Source organism: Pararge aegeria, chromosome 4, assembly GCF_905163445.1.
Source record: "Pararge aegeria chromosome 4, ilParAegt1.1, whole genome shotgun sequence".
In the NCBI taxonomy this organism is placed as follows: Eukaryota; Metazoa; Arthropoda; class Insecta; order Lepidoptera; family Nymphalidae; genus Pararge; species Pararge aegeria.
In genome coordinates, this window is record NC_053183.1 from 15,701,892 (window position 1) to 15,726,657 (window position 24,766).

The 24,766-nt window shown below is 34.5% G+C and overlaps 1 protein-coding gene across 1 annotated transcript; it reads left to right on the forward strand.

Annotated features, from left to right (window-relative positions):
* Window positions 1-1,038: 1,038 nt before the first annotated feature.
* Window positions 1,039-17,376, forward strand: LOC120623528 (protein takeout-like). Its single transcript, XM_039889580.1, has 6 exons — window positions 1,039-1,157; window positions 11,046-11,188; window positions 13,197-13,291; window positions 14,072-14,205; window positions 15,077-15,226; window positions 15,841-17,376. Exons 1-6 carry the CDS (start codon window positions 1,088-1,090, stop codon window positions 15,993-15,995), a joined length of 747 nt encoding a protein of 248 aa, XP_039745514.1. The 5' UTR covers window positions 1,039-1,087; the 3' UTR covers window positions 15,996-17,376.
* Window positions 17,377-24,766: the final 7,390 nt, after the last annotated feature.

The following is a 24,766-nucleotide window of genomic DNA, read 5'->3' on the forward strand; positions in this document are numbered from 1 at the left end:
TAAAAGGCGTGTGGAGTCCACCAACCCGCATTGGGCCAGCGTGGTGGGCTAAGGCCTAAACCCACCTCATTGCGCAAGGAGACCGGTGCCTGTAAAGGGCCGGCAATGGGTTGATATGATGATGATGATGACGCTAAACAGATTAGTTAGTTACCATCTTCGCCTATTCCTCACCATTAAAGCAAGTAATATTTAAATTGCTTAAAACGGAACAAGAGTTAGAGCTGCGGGCTGGGAATTGAACTCGGCCACTACCAGCTATATTACTTATCGGGTTCCACGCGAAATCGTACCGCAATGCTTAATCTCTTGGCACGTCTTTTTCGGTAGGGTGGTAACTAGCTCCGAGCGAAGCCTTCCACCAGACCAGATCAAGGATAATTTAGAAATTATATACTCGTATGTCTCTGTCGGGGATCGAACCCGGGACCTCCACTATTGAACCCACAACACTCACCGCTGCGCCCCAGGGAAGTCGTTGTATGTTGGTTATCATAGATCATCTCTAAAAAGCTATGTTTCCTGTAAAAATGCATAGCATGTATTATTCAGATGTAGACAGAAATATATTTATTCTTAACCCCTTTAATGGAGGTGCTATGACTTCCCAGTGATAATTGGCAGGTCAATAATAAGTTGATACGTTTATTGTTTTATATATTCGTAATTTTTGTGTAAGCTCAAGGCCAGGTACATTGCAGAACTGATGAAAATCTTTGCAAATGTAAGGATTGAATTCCTCACTAAAAACAAAAAAAAAACCGTGATTATGGTTTAATGCAGTTAATTAGTTAAGAGTAGTATTTTTAAAAAACACAAATTAAATTCGGATTTGACGCCGAAAACATGAAAAACCGCTGAAATCTTTCGGAAACTTTAAAAAACCCATGACTTTTCCAAAATGTGAAGTGATAATTCGCAGAGCAATAAATGTCCTTTTAGGTTTAATTTCTTACGCTCGTTTCCTCACCTTGATAATACATAATCAGGCACTTCTTAAGCTATATAAAACTATTGGTTTGTCTGGCTGTTGCTTAGTGCTCGTGTTGTCGTAGAGTGAATATCTCGTGAACGCTTAAACGACAAAATGGTTTACAGTTCTGTTTCACTTCTAGTTCTGTTGTGTGTCATCAACGGTGGGCTCTTTGCGCAAATACGTGAGTATTTTGCGAAACTGTATAAATTGATAGCTATTGTGTATAAAATTATTTCAACATTTCCTGTTCTGAATAAGCTAGATAATAATTATTATCGACTGAAGATATACTTTTTTTTAAACCATTTATTAACAAAGTTTTCTTAATTTACTAGAGTATCTATAATATTTTGTTGTTTAGCATTATTACATACAATGTAAACTGTTTTTATATATTCTTATTATACAAAATAAGATATTTAGCATAATATGACAATTTTATACATTTGAATATTTGGATGGTTGCTAATATTCAAATAACTTAGTTAAGATATCGCAAATAAATTAAAAATTGTGAATTAATGTTTGTAATATTTAAAAAAAAATGTACATTTCGTTCAAATTGTCAAACATAGGAAAGGTGCCCATGTATAAGCAGTTGAGTATGTGAGGTTAAACACAACTAATGTATTATATTTTTGCATAGGTAAAGTTAGATTATAATATATTAGTAGTAGAAAAGGTATAGGAGGCAAAACATACATAAGGTAACTTAAACATTAATAATAACATTTTTAAAAATAAAATAAAAATTTGATAAAAGTCGGTTCTACAAAGCAGATTTGCTTAAAAAAACTCTTACGTTTCATTTTACTTGCACTTCTGTACTACTTCATGAATCATATTCATAAAACACACAAGAATTGCTTACGTTTGAATTTACAACTCATAACAGCCTTATCGATAGATGAATTGAATAGCATTCAAGCATTACTAATAGAATAATTTGATGAACCTAAAGAGCTAATTAGTTTTTTGCTATATTTTATTTTTGTAACTATTTACTACTGTGTAAAGTTGCGAATATTTACCTTATTCAAAACAGTGTCAGTTGCCACTTTATAATCGCAATTTTTTTCTTAAGAATGAAGGTTTCAAATTATCGCGCAGACAGTGAACTATTGGAAAAAGAACCCTTAGTAAAGTAATAAATAGATAGCCATTTGATTAATTAAAATAGTTTTTTTTACCAACCCGCAATGGGCCAGTGTAGTGGAATACGGTCTTAACCCCTTCTCATTGTAGGAAGAGACCCGTGCCCTCTAGTGGGCCGGTAATGCGTTGATATGATGATGATGATGATCATAGTTTTCATTCATTACTCCTTGAGAACTCTGAAAACTTTATTTGTAAAAGTTCCTCCTATCCATATTAATACCATAAATGTAAAAGTGTCTGTATATTTGTTAGCTTTGTTTGACTCAACCACGCGACAATATTCTATAAAAGATAGCTTTCTAGAAACTGACGTGGGATACTTTTTAATCCCAAAATTACCAGCGAACCCATTGTTTATGATTACCTATTCAAAACAATGCTTAGCAGTAAATCAGTGCTTAGCAGTCTTGATAAAATTTTGCATAGCGATAACTTACATCCTTGGGAAATATACGATCCTTGCATGATTAAAAGGATAACAAAAACAAAGGCGGAATACATTGCTGAAGATAGGTTGTATTATTACACTTTTCCTTAGGCAAAGATTTGTGAAGAACGTCCTTTCTATTAACCGTAAACCAGATTAGTTTGCAAAATCCCTGCCTGTGATAATTGCGATCTTTTCCGTCGAAATCGGATCGAACTAACTGACTGAGTCAAGCTAATTATATTACTTTTATCATCTTTCAAGTAATCATATTGCGAGCCAAATCACACGAAGACGCTGTAATTTTATTTATTTGTATACGTGTATATTCTTACAAATAAGGTAGCTACCTACTTTATACGTATATAGTTGATATTTCTACCACGTTCGGAAATTGATGTGGTTTATTTAATGTTTCATTCTATTCAAACAACAACAAGTACCTAGTTACCTAAGTACATTATTGTTTCGCAGGTAGGTACTAGGTGTAGCTAGGAGAGCCTAATGATACTGTAGGTACTTATATCATGCCATTAGGCTTTTTGCAACGTTGACCTACGCCCTTGATTAATTAATTATATTCAATCGAATCCAATTCTTATCCGATTAAAGATTCAATTTTGTATTGCCATCTGTTTTCCACTTTACTATGTCGATAAGGATGGCTATCTAACTTAATTATTTGATCTGAAAACGAAGATTTTCGATTATACTGATTATTAGCGTAATATTTAGTTTTGCAAATCCTTTGGAAACCGTTTGTTTCCCGGGGATAAAATATAGCTTTGGTGCTGTCCGTCTTTTCAATCAACATTTAGTTGATTGTTTGCTTAGTAAGGGCGTAAAGTTAGGACAAACAAACAAACACACTTTTATAATAATAATAAAATTCAAAATTCAAAATTCAAAATTCATTTATTTCAAGTAGGCCTAATTAATAAGCACTTATGAAACGTCAAGTCTGTTTATAGTGACTCTACCACCGGTTCGGAAGGCAGATTCCACTGAGAAGAGCCGGCAAGTAACTCAGCAGATTGCTCTTTTCCAACATCATTTTAAAGTTTAACAATCTTTAGAATTTTTCTGTTTTGTGAGAGATGGGAGCGGAGTGGCCTGCTTCCAAGCAGCCTTGTCGTTTAGGAATTCATCAATCGTGTAGTAACCACGATTTATTGAATGTGTTTTAATATATTGTTTAAACTTAGGTAAAGGTAGATCTAATATTACCTTCGGTATCATGTTATAAAAGCATATACCCATCCCCACAAAGGATTTCTGTACTTTTCTCAGACGATATGCAGATATCACTAATTTATGTCCGTTTCTAGATAGTCGACTGTTTATATCGACTTTTTGTATATATTTACTTATGTTTTGTTTAATATGGATTAGTTTCGGGTGCTACTAGGTAACTAGATGAACTGCCACATTTCATCATCTTCATCATATAATGTGCAGAGTTCCAAACGGGCCTGGCCCGATTGTACTTCCAAACTTTTTAAATGTAATTAGGAGAGCACGTTAAACTTTGATCTATAATAAACGAGATTAAAGGTTCCCTGCGACTTTGTCCGCACAATTTATCCCAAACAACCCGTCCGTGCTCCTAATTCGTTTGCTCGGCTCAAAAAGTCGAAACGCGATGGTAAATATCTTCTCACGACAATAGTTGATGTATCAAATAACAACGAAATTTTTTCAAATCTCAGTGGTAGCAATAAACAACTCTAGCTTTATTATTATCATAGATGAGCGCAAAAATATTTAAAAAAAAATTGTTGCTTAACGAGCCTGTAGTAAGCGTTAAAGCTTTTACTAACCTGGATTAAAAATACAGTTGTATTGATTTGAAACAAGAAATAAAATGATATAATTCTACTTATTTTATTTGTATGAAGTTTAAATAAGCAATTGTAGGCGAATATTTTTTTTCTTTTCGGTAGGAAACAATCCATGCATTTACATTATTGAAATGTTTATTATCCTACGTCGATGTAAAGAAGCTATAAATTGAGCGGCCATAATGAGATACAGTCTCAATTAAGGTGTTCTCGTATAAAAGTTCACTAAAGTGATAATTTAATGACTTTTTTTTACAGTTAATAGCATGCTAATTATACTCTTCTTCTACTTTTTTGGGAGGCTCATGAATGATATTTTAATGGATAAACATAAACTATATTTAAGGCCGCTTTTTGGCTTGAAGCATAAGCAGTTCAGAGATAATACATAACTTTTTATTTGTAACCATAAAAATGGCTACGTCTTGGTTTTATGTAGAGTCGCACTCAATTTAATAAAACTCCCCTTGTAAATCATTACCTGTAGCATTCAAGCATTTAATGAAGTCGTTTATTGCAAAGAAATTGGTTAAATAAGATCTTAGCTTATGCAGAATAAAGGCAGCTCGCCAAGTTTCGCGTCACGGTATGCAATATTAAAAATGTGTATTTCAAAAATCAAATTAAAATGTGTATTAAAAAATAAAAAAAACTGAAACACATATTTAAGAAATACATAAAACCAGTTTTTTTTGTCTATTTTTAAAAGACTTTTATTGCCATAAGAGACATACATCACTTTCATGAGCACTGAATTATATCTATAAGTACTTAATACACTTCGTCATTAAGATTAACAATAAATAAAATGTTTCTTTAATTTAATTTTTATAATTTTTTCCCTGTGACATTGTATTCATACAATTTAAATTTATTCGTATTGCCTATACTTATATTGTTTACGAATCGAAAAGAGATCACTGAATTTACCTTCAGTAAATGTTTGTGCCGTGTGGTGACACCAGATACATCCCCCCTTTACCTGCGGGTGTATAAGAGAATAGAACAGAGAGCGGGAAGCAGCTTCCTCTGTGCTATTATTACTGCGATAACCAACCCGTAAATTGTGTGTGCCCATCCGGTGATTGTGGGCTAACCTTCCTGTTGGGCGAGGCCTTTAGTGCAGCAATGGACTCTTATAAAATAAAATGTTTATTTAGCCAACAGAGGTATGTAAATATTATGTGTTGTTTGAGAAAGTACACTAAAAATAGTCTTGATCATCGGCGTAAGTGTTTCGGTGTTTTCAAATATATTTCAGCGAGGGCTGACAAACTATTCGATCTTGTATCCCTTTCACAATTTTACCATTACACCTGGGTTATTCTCTCGTCTCGCCTCGTCTTCGTCTTTATCGCTAATATCTCAAACTAAATATCTCATAAACTCGCGCAGGTTTTCGTCTGATTTTCTCTAAAGTTGTCAAGCATGAGCCTATATAATGAACGAAATTATTTATATCAAAAAATATCTAAATATATGGACAAACTGAAACTTTGCTGAGTGCAAAGAAAAGTAAACTCGGAGACCTCGCTCTCTGCCGCTGATCTAAACGTCTACATATAGATTAACGTCACATATTATCGCATAGTGTCATACTTAGTAAACGATGCGTGTCGGATGACTCTGATCACTGACGCGGTGCAAACTGATCAGGGACAAAAGTACGAGTGCCATATATTATATGCAGCATTAAACAATATGTGAGATATATGAGAAAAGTATTGATTTTGATACTAAACTGTATCAAAATCAATACTTTTCTCATGATTCTTCCCGTGATTTTTCCCAGGAATTTATATTTTCCCTATGTGTGTGATTTAATTAAAAATCAATAAAAGTATTCTAGAGTTTTGTCAATATGTCATAGCTTCATTACTTTATAGCCATATTTATGCATGACTTGTAGTTGTAAGAGATATCAACCCAGTCAATACAAACCAACATCTTTGTCAAATCAACCGATGGACATTCACTGCTAGACCAACCGCTGTGACAGGATTTTTAAATTCCACAGTCTTGTGTCGCTTCGAACCAGGACTCCTTTTGACTCGTTTGACGACGGCCGTCGAGTTAATGGGCAATACGAAATATTAAACTAAAGCGCCATTTCCAATGCGTTGCAGCGTCTTGGAACCCCAACTTACTTGACCTTTAAAGCTACGTGCCACACCCGGTGCTACTTCAGCTTCGCGCAGCAATGTCGATAACTTTGATCGCTCTTAGATCTCTTTATCTTTCTTTTCCATTATAAATAAGAGCTTTAAAATAATCTTACTTGTGGTACGTGATCAGTGGCGTTAACCAGGGTATATTAACCCCGGTTTTAACCTGGGAAGGCATAAAGCGGGAAGATCGCGAAAAATTGAAAAATGTTGCTTCTATTAAAGTTGTACGAAATGTTTAGTGTAGGCAGTGCATTTGTGCATCTATGAATTGCACTGCACTGTATGAAACAGTTTAAGATGGTAGCGGGCTACCCTTTAAGCGTATGGCAGTTATAAATCCGTACCCCTAATCGGTTTCCTTGCCGCATCGTCCCAGAACGCTAAATCGTTTGGCCTTTGTCGGAGACTACCTACGGCAGCCGTCCACTATATAAAATCTTCTTATTTATTAAAGGTTTGATCACGAAGAGATGGTCCTGACAAAGCCCATTACCATTTATAAGTTTGCTCAGCGATCTTTTACGTTAGGAACCTAACAACAAAAGAAGAAAGAAAGTTATTTTTGCATTGGTTTTCTCACCAATATATATTTTAATCATTGTATTTCCTGATTATCGCGTGCTTTTTGGTTTAATTTTTTTAGTCACATAATATTGTCACGTGTATTTAAAATCAGGTTTCGTTTAGGCGGAACAGTATCATAAAGGAACCCGTTCAATTTATAATTAATTTATAAGCTTCCTACTATTATTATTAATAACAACTATGCAAAACACATCCTATAGTAACGCTAAAAGGGTTATCGGAACTAAGATATAAGGCCATAAAGTTATACCAGTTTAGAGTTTGAGTTATAAAAAAAATAATGATTAATATATGCGCACGAGATTTTCTTAGGCTTTTAACGGTTTATTAATCGATTACAAATAAACACGTACTTACAGAAGGGTTAACATAGTTTTCCTTATTATCTTCGTTTGCCATAAGTGTTGTCGTTTCTGGTCAACATTGCAAACATCTCATGGTTTACAAAGGTCAAATGGAAAACAGTTTGTGTAAAAACTCTAACCTTGTACCGTAACCTACTTATTGAGTTAATTATTCTTTTCCGCAGATTTTTTTTTGAATAATGGTCAAGGACGATCAATTTACACTAAGTTACTGTTCAATTAAGTTATCCAATATGTTACGGTATAGATAGATCTAACTTTTTAAACTCAAGATAACTTCTAGATTGCTGTGTTATAGTAAATTTATAAAGTAAACTTTATAATCATAAATATTATATTTACCATAAGTATAAGTATACTACGACAATACACACATCGCCATCCAGCCCTAAAGTAAGCGTAGCTTGTGTTATGGGTACTAAGATAACTGATGAATATTTTTATGAATATAAACATAAATACTTATAAAATACAGATATACACCCAGCAACTGAAAAACGTTTTCCGCGTTATCTGCATTTTTAGTTTAAGCAATTTAATATAACTTGCTTGAACGGTGAAGATAATCACCTGAATGCCTTAGAGTTATCCACAATATTCTCAAGGCCGTGTGAAGTCTGCTCTTCTCATTCTGACAACTTCCTGTCATTAATATAATAATTATATATTTATAAATTACTAGTTAAAGGTATAATTAAGTTCCTTTATAAATATATGCAAGTTATTCTGTATTTATAGAATAGTTTTTTTTTTAAATAATTAAAAGTACCTAGTAAGTATTAATATACGATCGGGTCTTTTTGTTTGTTATAAATATGTGAATAAATGTGAAGAAATTAATATTATTTGTCAAGATATTTTAGATTTTCTAAAAATATTAAGTGTGAAACTAAAAAAAAAAAAAAACTTTTGGGAAATAGTTACAACCTTTCTTTTTCAAATTCCATTTTGAAAAAATCTTACGACATCGCCATATTATGATATTCACGTGTCGTCTAATGTTAGGATATGTGTTGAATATGAAATTACGTAATGATGTATCATAATGATCGTTTTGTTTTGTTAAGGATAAGTAGATGTAATCTTGTAGAACTCGCATAGTAAATGGGTAATTCTATGCACGTTGATTATGCATCGTATTGCTTCCGTTTTATGTACTCCTCGTGTCTCTTCAGTAAATACTATGCCATTGTATTGGCATTGTAGATATATAAGCGCTGATGCCCAAGTGGTTTCCTAACCACTACGACGACATATCGACGAATTTTGTCGACACTCATTTTCGGGGGGACAAAATTCGTTCTCCGGCACCTCTAAGCACCTACCGCTTTACGAATATAGATAGAGACGCTCATTTTTTTAAATGAAATATGACGTGGATTTATGTTGACGGAAGACATCGCGAGGTCACCCGTAAGCCGTAAAAAGGCGTTTGAATCCCACCAGTCAGATTAACCCTTTTTCACTTGTCGGCCGTTGTGGACTACGGCCTAAACCTTTCTAATTTTGGAAACCGCACCCTCTAGTGAGCCGGTAATAGGAAGATAGTCATGATCATGTAGACACGGGGTTTTATAACTTAAAAAAAATTCAAGAAAATAACCGATAATACTTTTCTAGAAAATAACTTTTTGAGCCGTATTTATGTCGTGTCAGGGTTTATGAAGATATGTTGTAAGGAAAACATTGACATCACACATTCATTGGCAGGATCGTGAGATCGTTCTTCAGTCGTTTCATATTAACAAAATTATCTTTAAAAAAAAGCAATAAAGGAAATTAAAAATTAAATTTTAACAGATTATAAAATTAATTCATTTATTTACTATAGATCGTCGGTCTTTTACTTTAGACCATAGAACTCAATAATAAATAATAATTAACTTAAGAAATATATCGCTATGTCATTAAAATATTATAGGTCAAAGAAATATTATAAAACAAGTACTATACAGTATAAAACAAGCTAAAGTTATGTATATATGTTATCCTATTGTCTTCTAACCAGTAAATTAGTGCAATGTTATTATTGATAGGCTTAAGACTGCAGCTGTTTTTCGAGTTTTACTTCTCCATACTTTCTCAGGCAATTAACTAAGATGCTTTAAATAACTGATGAAGACATGCGATTTATAAGAATCAGTAACCAGTTGTAAATAACCGTGCCAATTTAAAAAAAACAAATACAAATCAAATATGCACAAAACATGTCTGACTTTTTTGTGTCACTTTTAATTAACAATGTCGTGTTAATTGACGTGTTACAAGTAATATTCATGTTTGACGACCGTGCTAGGTACATAAATTGCATTTTATACAAGGCTAGTTACAACGGGGATACTAGAAGGGGAGGGGGGATTCCACCTCTTATACTCGAAGAGAAGATTATAATTTCAAATAATAAACATTCCAGTTTCCTCGTAATACTAAATGAAACGTTAAAAAACCCTGGGTCGCGTACAGATCTCTTCCTTTCTGATTCAGCTTTATAAAATTACTGTTGCGTCAGCCTCATCACCTTTTTTTGGTTTTACATGAATCCCGCGGGAACCGTTGCGTTTTTCTGAATAAAAATGTCCGTAGAGTGCAAGCTATTTGTTCAAACATTTCTTCAGGTTCAGTTTGATTGTGAAGCCGTGCTTTGGTAACTAAGGCCATATCTCATATAATAATTATCTCTCGGAAACGTTTTCCTGTGTTTTCCCTTATAAAAAGTATGCTAGTTCCGTTTCCAGAATGCAATCTACATAATACTGGCAGCCCCTGGCCAAGCGTTGCTTTGGTTTTCATTGGTACTAAAGAAATAACTCGCAATAAAATAATATTTCAATTATAAATGAGATATAAACTATCCTATCTCTTGTAATGGAACAACGCAGATATTTAAAAAAAACAGTTAAAATCGGTTCTGTAGTTTCGGACTTCATCCTGGACAAACATCACGGAATACTGAAATTATATATGTAATAGATGTGCCAAAACTAATCAAGATAGTTGTCAATAGTTGAGCCGAACATAAGTTACAAACAAACACACTTTTGTATATATAACATTAGTAGGTATTATATGCTATCTGCAATATAATACATAGTATTGATAAAAATATCCTTTATTTAGTTAAGCAAAACACAAAAACTTAAAAGTAGGTAAAAAAAGGTCTGTTGTTCTTAAAATTAAATGAATGTTATTATGATCTTACACTAATACAACAAGCCACAAACTAAGTAGATCATAAACCAGATTATGCTAATAAAAATATAATAAAAGTGAGTGAGTAGTCATATACCTTAACGTGAAAAAATAACTTTAACTTGCTTTTTTATGTGCTAATAATATAGTAAAACTGCTGTTTAGTCAGTCAAATGAATTTTTGTTTGTTAAATAACTGTGTCACCGTTGAACTCTTTTGTATAGCGAAAACCATTTAATAGTTGTCATTAAGAATATATTTTTAATATGAATCCAATGTGGATGACTGTGTGAAATTCCTATACGTAAATAAACAATTATACATTACTCTTTCAGCGGACTACATAAAAATATGCAAACGAGATCAGAGCACCGTTTCAAACTGCGTTCGAAACTCAATCGAGAATCTACGGCCTAAGCTAATTTCCGGCATTCCTGAACTCAACGTGCCAAGTTTGGAGCCTTTTTACATTCCAGAGGTAATTGATAAACTTATATGTATAATAATACTAGTTTAATTTATACACATCACCTTAACATTGACATCAACGACAATTCATTAATAAGGTCAAACCTTAACCTTACCTTACCTTATTAATGGGTGTAATGAGCCGATTTATAGTATTTCTATTTCCTAGTTGAATAAACTCTGTTGATTATATAAATAGAAGATTTTTTCTATCGTGAATATGCCAGCTTCGTACGAAATAACTATAATGCCAACGTTTATTTACTGATTTTAATGTTTTTTAGCATTAAATTAAGTCACGGTTTCATTTAATTTAATTAGCTGCATCCAGGCCGATATAGTATGGTGGCGTGGTTTGCAAGCAAATTTTGACGCAATTCTTTTTTTATAGTCATAATGTGACTGACCAAGCCGATTGTCAACTTTATGATAAGATGAAAACCAGCGGCAATGAACAGATAAACACTTGCAGGGCATGCAAGGACCACGTCCTTCAAATTGCCGCCCTGTTTTCATAAACATAAGACGTAGGCGCTTTGCCATACGGTGCAGCTACAAGATAAATGTATTATTCAGTTTTGTGTAATCAGTATGGTGAACAACAATTTCACTACGTAAATACTTACGAAATGAAATGATGCAAATAGATATGCTCAAAGGCGACTTTGTTGGAGCTGTTCGCTTTGTCTTCCTTTAGTTTTTCCATCTGCTTTGCAATGAGACTGAATATTTTGCGACTGGTCCCGTAATTTTTTCATATGTCTAGGTAAAGAGTCCAGCATGGCTCGGAAGCGATGCTTGCCCCTTTTCGATCAGTTTAAATTCAGTTTCTACGAATTTCACATAAATGTCATAAACATCCAAAACAATCATATTGCACTCTTGACTAGACTATGCTGAGGCATATTCATATGTGAGGCATGCATTTTTTTCTTTAACGTGAAGCTAATTTATTTTAAAAAACCTTTTTTTAATTCAATTCTATCTTCCATTATTCTTTTCAATGCATAATCTTATATCTTATACTAATGTATAAAGCTTAAGTTTGTTTATTTGTTTGTTTGTTCGCTTACTGGAACGCGGTGATCTCGGGAACTACAGGACCGATTTGAAAAATTATTTCTGTGTTGGATAGCCCGTTTATATAGCTATGGCGATATATCACCACGCTAAGAACAATAATAGATAGCATCAATGAAGCACGTTTCAAAATCGGGGTTTTTATTCTTTTTGAGAGCTTCCGCTGCGTATGATGCGTAAACGGTTAAAGTTTCGTAAAAATTATGTGTGGCAAAGTTGTTCTCTTTTAAAAGTTCTAACGAAAAGTCCGCGACAGCTTATGTCTATCTTTTAAGGTTGACTTATACTCTGACAAAGTTGTGAGATAACGCTAGTTACTTAATAAAACAATTACAGTATAAAAGTTATGTAAACTTAGCTTAATTGTATTAAAGAAAATCCTCTATTTATATGGAACATATTCTTTACGATTACTCCAAAAATCGTAATTTGAAAGTTAATTAAATAATTATGGTTTCCAGTGGCAAGCTTAAAACATTTCTAGTCTTAAATGAGCACTAAGCTCATTCACCCATTTTGGTAAATTAATGGTACCGAAGAAAAGTGAGAAATCGTATCGTATCGACATATATCCGCAAAGCCTTGAACTTGCTATCCACCTTTCCTATTCTCCTGACATTCTGGAGATAAACTTTACTCAGATGAATGTAATCATTATGAGGTGCAAGGGCGAATGACAATGCGTCGTTAAACGCTCTTAAAACATTTTATGATTAATATATAATCTTAAAAACGTGTTAAATTAAGCATTGTTTTGCATATACTTTACGATTGTTTTCCGCAATATAACAACGCGTGTACTTGTTTTTACTTTCGCACACGTCAAATGAAAATAAAAGAATACCTACTTATAGGAACTCTTTGTGCACGAAACCTTTTCCTCCTCTCGCTTGGGTATATTCGTGGTACACTTATTCTTGTAATAATTTATGTTGCAGATAGTTGCAGTGAGCGGTGACTTGGTACCGCTTAAGGCTTCTGGAAAAGATGTGAAGGTATCAGGAGCTGGGAACTTTACCATCAAAAGTGTCACGTAAGTGTCTTTGAAACCCCCTTTATACTAAATTTCATAAAAATCGTTGGGGCCGATTCCGAGATTCCAATTATATATATATACAAGAATTGCTCGTTTAAAGATATAAGATATATGAGATATCAATAATGTGACAGATGAAAGAGTATGTATCAAATTACAACGCAGCTGGGGCGTCTATCCTATCGGTACGCTGGTTAACAGAATAGTTATCAATACTCTACTTACTTACTTACGAAATAGTAGCGCCATCTAGGAAAATTCTCGTGTATTACCTCGTACTTGTTACTCACTCGTTCAGTGATTCGTTGAAATGCCACCGCATTAAAATCTGTTCAATCGATTGAAATTGATAAACGTGCTAATGCTAGGAACGCACGGTAGATGGCTTTTCGAGAACTTAGCGTGATTGTCCACGTTGACAATCTTCAATAAGACAGTCTGTTCAGACGACTTAAAATTAACCTCTGATTTATAACCAATGCATCTTTTGATGTGAATGTTTCAAGGAAAATAAACTGTATTCCAATGAAAAACTTCTAGATATATATAAAGTAAACAACCAATCAATGTTTTCACTCTGTAATCAATTACGAAAGAAAGCTGTATAATATGAGCACAAAACACAATTATTCGCATAAACGCGTTAACAATGACATAGAAATAAAAAAAGAAACCCTACGTTTGAAGCATATTGCTGTTAAATGAATATGGATTTCAGGAACAATCAAACCTGTGCCTTCGATACCGTTATAATAAAATTATTTATTCCAATTTCAGGGTGAACTTGGACACACTTAGTATTCGTGCGCGGGTTCGCTTCCCGAAGCTTCACTTGGATGGTCGGTATAACCTCGACACGCAAATTCTGATTTTACCCCTACGAGGTGAAGGAAATCTTGTCGCTGATGCAGGTTAGTAATTTCATTACACTATCCCTACTAGTAAGTATTCCAAATATGAATGTAGAATGTCCTGTTTTGATGCAGCAAGAAGTAGGAGCGATATTTGCACAGAGGAGATAGTTTTAACATAAGCAGCATTTTATCCCGAAAAAAATAACGGTTTTTATTAGATAGAACCGAACAGTTTTGTTATTACCTTTATAAGCTAAAATTGCAAAACGATTACTAAAATGGCTCAATGATTTTGATGAAACTTGGTATTAAGGTACCGTAGGCATATTTGATATTGTATAAATTCTTAAAATAATACACAATAATATGGGTTTATATATAATTGGTATACGACTTTAAAGTTGACGGCCGATTGGCGCAGTTTGCAGCGACCCTGCTTTCTGAGTCCAAGGCCGTGGGTTCGATTCCCACAACTGGAAAATGTTTGTGTGATGAGCGTGAATATTTTTCAGTGTCTGGGTGTTTAAACATATATTCTAAGTATTTAAGTATATTATTCATAAAAATATTCATCAGTCGTCTTAGTACCCATAACACAAGCTAAGCTTACTTTGGGGCTAGATGACGATGTGTGTATTGTCGTAGTATATTTATTTATTTATTTATTTATTTAAAGAATAGGCCTCTTGAAGTAAGAACTTTAAAGGGAAAGTATAAATCCTTTTTATTATATTGCGTCCGATATTCGCATAATCTAGCCTTATTCCTTGAAATTATATTATAGACAGAACACTCTGCAAATTTGTTTTTATCCAAGAGTTTTGGATGAACGTTTATGACACATACAGTTGATAGGGCCTTTTTTATATTTAGATTTTGTAATAATATCTAACCTCTAAAATATATTACCTGAATGTTATAATTTCAGTTAAATGTGACGCGGAGATCTTATTACGATCACGGCTGGTGAATCGTGAAGGCAAGGAATATCTTGACTTCACAAGCTTGAACGTTGACATCGCCATCAAAGATTATCGCATCCGATTGGATGGACTCTTCAACGGGAACAAAGCTTTAGGTTTGTATACCTATAGATAAATTATTAACCCGGTTTTAGACAAATCGGTTTACTAAACTAAACCTAGAGGGTTTAAAGTACTTCTATCCTTTTTATAAAGGAACATTTTGAAAAGGATAACACTATTTACTTACTTACTAACCACACGATTATAATACAAATAAATTATACTTTCGTTTTTTATTATTTGTCTAGCTATTCTAAGAAGATCAAATAATAAAAAAAGGGTAACCAAATGTAATTTAGTTATGGCATAACATGTAAGTAAAGCAAGAGTAGGTACAAAATAAAGTAAAAAGGACGCAAGAATAATACAACTCACACTATAATAAACTCAGTATTAGTAAAGTAAATAAAGCGGATTCAATAAAATGGTTCTAATTAAACTGATAATTTCAGTCTTAAAATGACTCCCACAACTTAAGTTCAAAAACATTTAAAATATTTACTTTGCCCGTAAGGACGATTCTAAATAAGGTAATAATACATCAAAATCAAACGTTAATTTCGATATAAAACACATACATCGTAAAAATCTCGATTGTGAGGACAGACAAGCGATCGAGATATACGTTTTACTTTTAAGTGTAACATTGCTACAAATATTTTTGCAGGAGACGCAACCAACGAGGCGATCAACCAAAACAGAATCGAATTCTTGAAGACAATGCTGCCGTATCTCGAAAAGACTGTATCTAAAATACTTTTAGATACTGCGAATAAAATTGTAGCCACAATTCCTTTTAACGAAATCTTGCCTAAGGATTAACATAAATATCTGTTTATGGTTTTAAAGTAAAAGTTATTTATAAGTAAATTATTGAACGGGCGATCATTTGGCTGGTGGACAATGTTAAGACTTTAATAATTAATAACTGAAATTATCTAATTTGCCTTATTATGTAAACAATTTTTTTAGTACTTTGGAGTGTAAGTATGTATTGAAGATTTTAAAAAAAACGATTGCTATAAATGAAAACCAACACAACAATGAAATGAGATTTTCTTCTTGTAAATGTGTTTTTATTATATTTATTTACAATTTGAAGAAAAACTTTGCACTATAAGTAACAAGAAAATTGTAATAACAAAAAGATTGTATTAGACAAGGAAGAAAATCTAGACTGTACTTACCCCCTTCGTCTATTTTTGTCTCAGTCCACTAGTGGTGATTTATCTATAAGTATAATTATTAAAAAATATTATAGGAAAAGAAGATTTTCTCAGAACTGCAATTAATATAAATTGAAAATTCACGGAAAATCTTTATATTCACAATATTTTCCTATATATAATTTATATTTGTTGAATATGTTAGCAAGCAAGATGTAAAAAAGTGTGATATTTAATATTGTTTAGTAAAAGGACATATAATACACAAGTACCTACTTTCATATTTATATATGGAGAAATGAAAACAGTTGAATTATTAATTTAGTTTTGCTATTTGGGAAGTAGCGAGTACATCTATTTATTAAATTAATTATCTAGAAAGTCTTGTTCTTCTGAATAAGTTCTATTATTAATGCGTAACTGATGTAAGTTTGAGGACCGTGAGCGCTGTGGTCTTAAAAAGGAGGTCCCGGGTTCTATTCCCAGCAGGGGCAATTTGGAAAGTTATAATTTCAGAATTTTCTCTGGCCTGTTGGTAGGCTTCGGCCATGGCTGGTTACCACCCTACCGACAGAAACGTATCGCTAAGCAATCTAGCATTCCGGTACGAAGTCGCTTAGAAATCGATTTTTATGACACAAAATGCGGTTAAGATTGTGTTGAAAGTAGGAAGATAAAGTATGAGTAGGTATAAGAGTTTTGTGATTTTAATACAATGCTGGTAAAATTGCGTGGGGTATAATGGTGGACTGTGTGATAAAAGTATCTACGCGCAGTCCTTTGATCTCTTTACAAAGAAAACGTTTTATTTTTATCGTGCAGTAATTTTTTCAGCCTTTTGTGTCTTGTAATATGGAGTATATCAGTGTGATTTTTACTTGTTTCCTCTATTGAAAAACGTAGTAAGGTACACAATATAAGTATTCGTCGATATTAATGAAACTCAGCGCTTACCAAACTATTGTAAATCTTTTATAGCCTTAGATATTGAAACAATGATTTGTTACATTGAAAAATAAAGTATGAAATAAGTAAGACATCTTAGTTTTTTATTGGTGCGTTTTTTTTCAATTAAGCCTCATATAAGCACTTTTGAAACGTCAAGTATGTTTGTTTTTAGTGATTCTGCCACCGGTTCGGAAGGCCGATGCTACCGAGAAGAAGCCGGCAAGAAACTCAGCAGTTGCACTTTTCCAAAATCATTTCACAATACAACAAAATTGGTCAGATTTTGAAGTTATACTTCTTTTGGCGCGATGAAGAAAAATGATGAGAGAGAATTTTTACGATGCGCGCGCACACGACAGTCTACATCGTAAAGTTAGTTCTAGGTGGCATGAAAACTATGTTCAAGTTGTATATTCTAGTATTTTTATATTTAGAACACGTGTATCGTAACAGTACAAACAGTGTGAATAAAAAAATATTATTATCGTTAATCACTACTGCATTTTAGTTATTTTTTTCCATACGCTGAAGAAGTAGCTATAACTTCTAACGCGTACACAGACTCTTGTTTTGTTTTTTTTTCGTAAACCTTATTATTCGACTGAATGATCTTAAGTCGCGAATGCTTACTTGGTAATCAAATATAATACCTCCATCACGAGGTCTTAAGTTCGATTCCGGTAATCAGTAAAATTTTGGTTGGTATTGAGATTTTCTTTCTCGAATAAGTAGTCAGTACCAGAGTAGAGAGGCGTTAGAATGTTTGTGGTTCTAATCCTTAAAGGTCGTAAAACTTCGGATGGCGTGGCGGGGGGAAGCTCTACATCCCTTCCTCCTAAAAGAGATGAGGCCTACGCCTTGGACAAGATATCAATTACAGCTTAGTGTACTTTGTGTGAACCTTTCATTGCGAATGAAGGGTTAAAGCGCTCAATACAAATTTCAATGCTCCTACTTTCGCAAACCTTGGCGAATAAGGTTTTCTAATCTGCCATAATTGCGGATAATCGATTCCTCGTTTACATAGCATCCTACAGACGCATCCGCTGTTTACGGATGGTTCTTGTAATAGCAGTAGCAGCGCCGCCACGCCGCGTCGGTTGAGAAATAAACAATTTAATGAAATACTAATGCAAACAAAACAACTAATGCTATAACAGTATAACAGAAGCTTCTTAAATGCTACCTAGTTACTAATTCTAAAGGTAACTATTATTAATGTAAGTATGAGTTTTTTTGTCTGTCACGTCTTCACGCCTTAACTCCTCAAAAAATCTAACTAATTACCATTACGGATTACTATCGTTAGATGGCGTTGGATCGATCGATTAAAACTAAAAAGGAAATTAGGCAATTCCCATATGTACAGACGAAAAATCTGAATAGGTAATTTCGGATTATTGTCAATAGATCGTTTGATCGATCGATACGGTGATAACCCAGTGGTTAGGACTTCAGTTTTCGGGATCGAGTTCGACCCTCGGCTTGCACCACTTTTTATTGGCGTTTTGAATAATTAAATATCACTTGTTTTAAGTTGAAGAAAAGCATTGAATGAGAAAACCTGCATGCCTGATCGTACTCCGTATTGTCCTTGAAGGCGTGTGTAAGAAGTCTAGCAATCCGCACTTCGCCAGCGTGCCGTATACTGCCTCATCCCTTCTTATTCTTTGATAGCCGATTGGCGCAGAGGGCAGCGACCCTGCTTTCTGAGTCCAAGGCCGTGGGTTCGATTCCCACAACAGGAAAATGCTTGTGTGAACATGAATGTTTTTCAGTGTCTGGGTGTTTATCTTTATATTATAAGTATTTATGTGTATTATATTCATAAAAATATTCATCAGCTATCTTAGTACCCATAACACAAGCTACGCCTACTTTGGGGCTAGATGGCGATGGGTGTATTGTCGTAGTATATTTATTTATTTATTTATATTTTATTCTGAGAGGATACCGGTGCCATGTAGTGAGCAGGTAATGTGTTGATGGTGACAAAATCAATTGTAGATGGTAGGTACAAAGTTAACTACTTCGACTTTTAAGAAGCTTGAAATGCGAGGGTGTTTTGTTTCTTGTCCTGCTTTGTGAAGCAATAGAACATCGGATTTAAGTGTTTTTATAAAAGTTTGTGTTGCATAGAGATGTTTTTTTATTTTATGGGACGTAGTAATTGTGGCATTGACAAATTTTCACCCCTTAGTTATAAATCCCATGTCTATTCTCTACATTTGTGTTTTTTCCTTCTTCTCCACCTTATTTGAGTTTGTGGGCCGCTCAGGTGAAGTTCTCTGTACTGCAAGGAAACTGATCTTAAGGGCGCATAATTCATCTTTCTTCCATCGATCTTTCACTATTTTGGCTTTTAAGCTTTGGAATGATTAAAATACGAGAGGCACAGTCAATTAGCATTTTAAAAAAACACTATTTGTCTGAATCTTCGGAACCTTAGTCATGCCTATTCGCTTCTGTTTCGTTTGGGGATTGCTGTGTGAAGAATTTTTATTTACAACTTTTCTGTATCTGTTTTCTGTCTTTATACGAGTATGTGTGTAATAAAAGTGTATTCATTTATTCATTCATCCCGTTTTCTATGAAATAAGATCATGAGTTCCTATTTCCTTTATGGTCGATGTTTATTAGTAAGTTTATTATTTTATTTTTAACTTTATTGCATAAAAATAAACAATATTTAAAAGGCGAACTTAAAGCGTTCTATCCCAGTCAACCTTGGATCGAGCAAAAACTTTCATAGGCCCCAAAAAAGTCGTGAAAAATACGCTGTTGCCACAGCTTCGATTACGTGAAGTCTTATTTTAATACCAAATTTCAAACCAGTCCCTAGTATGAAAATTGATCATCTCAAGTTAGGAGACCCCATTCTCACCGGCTGATGACGATGAAAATTAGTCTACTTTGGAAAAGTGTGGAACGCAAAGAAAATACGACTTTGGGTAACTCTGGTCCCTTGGCATGGTAGATCTGGCCCTCTCACTATATTTATTACGGTTGTTTGATGACACTGTAGGGTTACGTAAACCGCCATGCCAAGTGAGATCTTATTTCTACTGTTGCCAATAATCCGCAGTCCGGATCGCCTTGACCACGCGTTGCCTCACCGGCCGGCACCGCGCCGCTCGCCGACGGAAACGGAATTAATGCCGTACGCTACTTTATTGTAAGAGATGATGGTCGCTTTTGGGAATACTTATTCTTCTTCTACTGCTTACATTTTCTAGTGTAGAAGACAATAGAAAAGGTTCGCAGTCATGTTTAAGCCTTCATTATCATCATTTGTTTTTACGGTCATCTTCTTCTTCTTCTGCTTGCGGCTCAGGTTCATCTGGTCCCTGGTGTCACGTCGACCGGCTACGATCTATTGTGACGCCGCTGTCTAGATCTCCCAGCAAGCATTGGTTACCACCAGGAATAGCAGCACTTTCCTTGCTGGAAGAAGTTAAGCATCCTCTGGTTGTATTATATACTTCCCCAAAAGAGTGCTGCGTTTATGCATCAGAGCGGGGCAGGTGCAGCGGCATCTCCGCAGCCTCTTTACAGAATCAACATAGATCTGTGTCCTGCAGCTTTAGGTTGAACATGTGCCTGTTACGGTCATAATTGACCAACCAAGCAGATGGCCCACCTGATGCTTAATGGAAAACTATCGCTTATAGACACAGCAACACTTCACAGGGTATGCAAGCCCGCTCTGCAACGTGCCAACCTGTTTCCATTTGAGGCGTACGTGTTAAGCCTCATTTGCCTGTAATTACACCGGCAACCACACCTTTCAGATCGGAAGACAGCTTTATCCCATTGATGTCCCGATACTGGGCACCGATTGCCCCTCTCACCGGACAAAGCAACGCGGGTACAATGATGGTTGGTGGGCTTTCACGATCTCTGTCTCATATTGATAATAAGAAGTGGTAGAAGCGGTGATTGCCAAGTGGGTAGGACTTCATCTTTTCGGGGGACTGAGTTCGAGTTCGAATCGCAGAACGCACCTCCTTTTCTTAGTTATGTGCGTTTAAACAATTAAAATATCACTTTCTTCAACGGTGAAGGAAAACATCGTGAAGAAACCGGCATGCCTGAGAGTTCTCCATAATGTTCTCAAAGGTGTGTGGAGTCCACCAATCCGCACCACCTGTAAAGTACATAAAAATAATACCATCTTAGCTTAGACGAGGCACCCAGCTATGAAGTAAACACTAGTTTTCTTCTCATCACAGCTATATTTATTGTAGGCGATCTAAAACCTTTTTGGCAACAGATAGTGTTTATGATTTACATTGATTAATGGTATGTACTTTGGCAAATTTTACTTTGGAGTCTGAAAACAGATAATTTTGAACATCGAATCCATTTTTTTAGTAGGATTTTCGGAGATGATCATGTTGTGTTTGTTCCTCTTAAAATAATAAATTATTTTTTAAATAAATTATTCCTGGCAGTTAATTAATTTATAAAATAACTTACTTCTTGTTATCTCGGTTCGATTAAACAATCCACATTTTAATAGCAAAGAGGTCTTAGTAGTGCTCTACTAAAACCATAGAGTCTTTTTTATATTTATAGACCTTAAAGATAATTAGAATTATAAGAGTATTTTTTCTTCCATTTTACCTTAAATTTACATGTATTTTGCCTATTTCAAGGACTAAAGCGATTTACATATAAACTAGAAATTACGTTTTAACAACCGATTGGGGCAGCTGTGAGCGCTGTTTTTTTTTAAATTGGAGTTCCCAGGTCACGGTAAGGGCAGTTTGGGAATTAATAATTTCCGAACTTTATCTGATCTGGATCTGGTAGGCTTCGGCCAGGGCTAGTCACCGCCATACCGTCAAAGACGTAGACGTAGGACGCTTACCACTAAATATAGTAGTCAAAGGCTAACTTGTAGTACAACCACTTGCAGTGGACTACATATTCTTTAATACGAGACGTACTAATGCCCTTTTTCACTAACGACAAACAAGGCAATGCCTAATTAGGTAACGCCTGATCGAAGATGATTTCTAGGCATACATCAACCGTTCACCACCTAAGAGTTGGTGAAACAGATTTATTTTAGGTTAGATCGTCCGCGGCTGTTTCGTCGTATACACAATACAATGGCTCCTCTATGAAACATTAGGTATATTAAGTGTAGTGTGTAGTGCAAACAGCCGCAAATGATCCTGCTTTAGTTAAATATATAAAATAAAATTGCGGCTGACGACTTATTTATTTTATTTTATGCCAATAGCACCGTGCATTTTGCCACGGTTTATTCAAGAATTTGCGCATAAGGCCCCTTTTAAACTTTTATTATTGATCAGGCGAGTTCATACATTATCTACGAGATTTTCAGAGCGGGGGGTGTAGCTGACCTCCACTGCCACCCTCTGCGTACGCCTATGGTACTAATGTGCCTTGAGACATAAATACATATCTTTGATTTTAATAATCATATCAAGTGAATGTTTTTAAAGTAGACACAGCCTCTTAGCCTATTTCGTCCCATGTACTTGCCGTTACGCACGTGAAAGGAAGCGGGTTAGTATTTATTTACTTTGTTGTTTAGCCCTAAATGTAGGTAATGCTAGGATTTCAACCCAGTTTAAGCCATTTCAACACACGAATTAAGCGATTAAGGTAGAGCTATTAACAGGCGGGACGCTTTGGCCGTGACTAGTTACCACCCTACCGACGTGCCACTAAGCAATTTATTGTTCCGGTTACAACAAGGGCTAAATTTTAAGAAGAAAGAAGAAGAAACACTTTATTGCACGTTCTGTTTCTTGTATGTTAATACATGCCAATTGCACGCCAATCTTGGCAGGATATGTGACACTTATACAATTTTATTAACACCTATGTTAACATGTTGCATGTACCATATTCAAGCTAAATAAAAAATTTATTGATTGATTGATTGAAAAGAAACAGTAAGGAGTAAACAATGTAGACATGCAAAGGCGGCTTTATTGCTTCAAGTAATCTCTCACAGGCAACCTTTGTAGAAAGGAATTACAATAAGGGAACGGGAATGCTTTTACTCGAATAAAAAAGAAGCTATTAAGTATACCAACTTTTATAACATTGAATTACATGAATAGAGAAGACTGCACTTATTACCACTGAGTTTCGTCAGTGCAGCGCTGCAACTATGTATGGTCGTATGCAGTGGCGTGCATGGAGGGTATGAACAGGGTATGCAGATGATATAAAATGAAGAAAATCTCCAGTACGAGCTATATAAAACTTAAGGATAACCATTGTAAGAGTTATAAAAAGCCTACCCTACTAAGTATTTGTAACTCGTAGCGGAGATTTTATTCATTTTATATCATCTGCATACCCTGTGCATACCCTCTATGTACGTCACTGGTCGTATGCTCAATCTTCGGCTAGATAAAACTTGCGAGTCTGGTAGTATTGAAGCAGTGATAGCCTAGTGGGTAAGGGTTTGGATTTCCTTTCGTGGACACCGTGTTCGAGCCACGGCACGCACCACTGACTTTTCGGAGTTATGTGCGTTTTTTATTTAAGCAATTTAAATATCACTCGCCGTGCCCTGTAGTGGGCCGGTAATGGATTGATGATGATAAAGTGTTAAGATGTTGTACTCATCTTTGTACAAGGATTGGCAGCTTACCCTGCGGATTTCTCCACGCCCCTTTTTGGGCACATAATTATTTTGACGCTAGTCAAGCTAGTGGACGGCAGATCAGAAAATCAAAAAAAATACGATTTGTATATAAAGATAACAGATTAAGAGCACGCAATAGAATTAATGACCTAAAAATACAAGAACTTAAGATGCTCTCTTTTGTTTAAATCGATTCAAAGGGCTCCTACTCTTACTGTACTTAATATATACAAATATTATAAAGAGGAACAATTTTGTTTGGCTACGAAAGTACTGAATCGATTTCAACAATTTTTCCACCAAAAGAAAGCTGAACTATCACGAAGTAACATAGGAAATAATTTATGACGAAAAATTAGAGAACCATAAGAAAATTGCAATGAAAAAAATGTAACCCAAAGTAGCAAAATTTTTCCGACAAAACTGATATAAAAATGGCGTACTTAATCTTATCTTCTAATTATCTTACCTAGTTAAGTCGCAATAGCAACTTTCGTGTTCTCAAATTCTATTAGCAAAAATGGGTTACATTTATATTGCAGGTTTATTCAAATAAATCGCTCTCTCATCAAGGATATTCATATAGCAGTAAAATACCTTTTATTTCATTCTAATCGGATCTTTAATTAATTAATAAGTTATCGCGAGCTATACCTAAACGAAATAGTTCTTTTTTGAGCTACACTTAATTGAAAAACACTCGATTTTCCTACAAGAATACACAACTTAAACATAGCTTTAGGTATACAAATACAAATTGAAAGCTTTCTCATATATATACGTATTTAAGCATTATATCAAATTGAGTAAACTAAGACTACGATGTTGTCTCTCAATTTAAC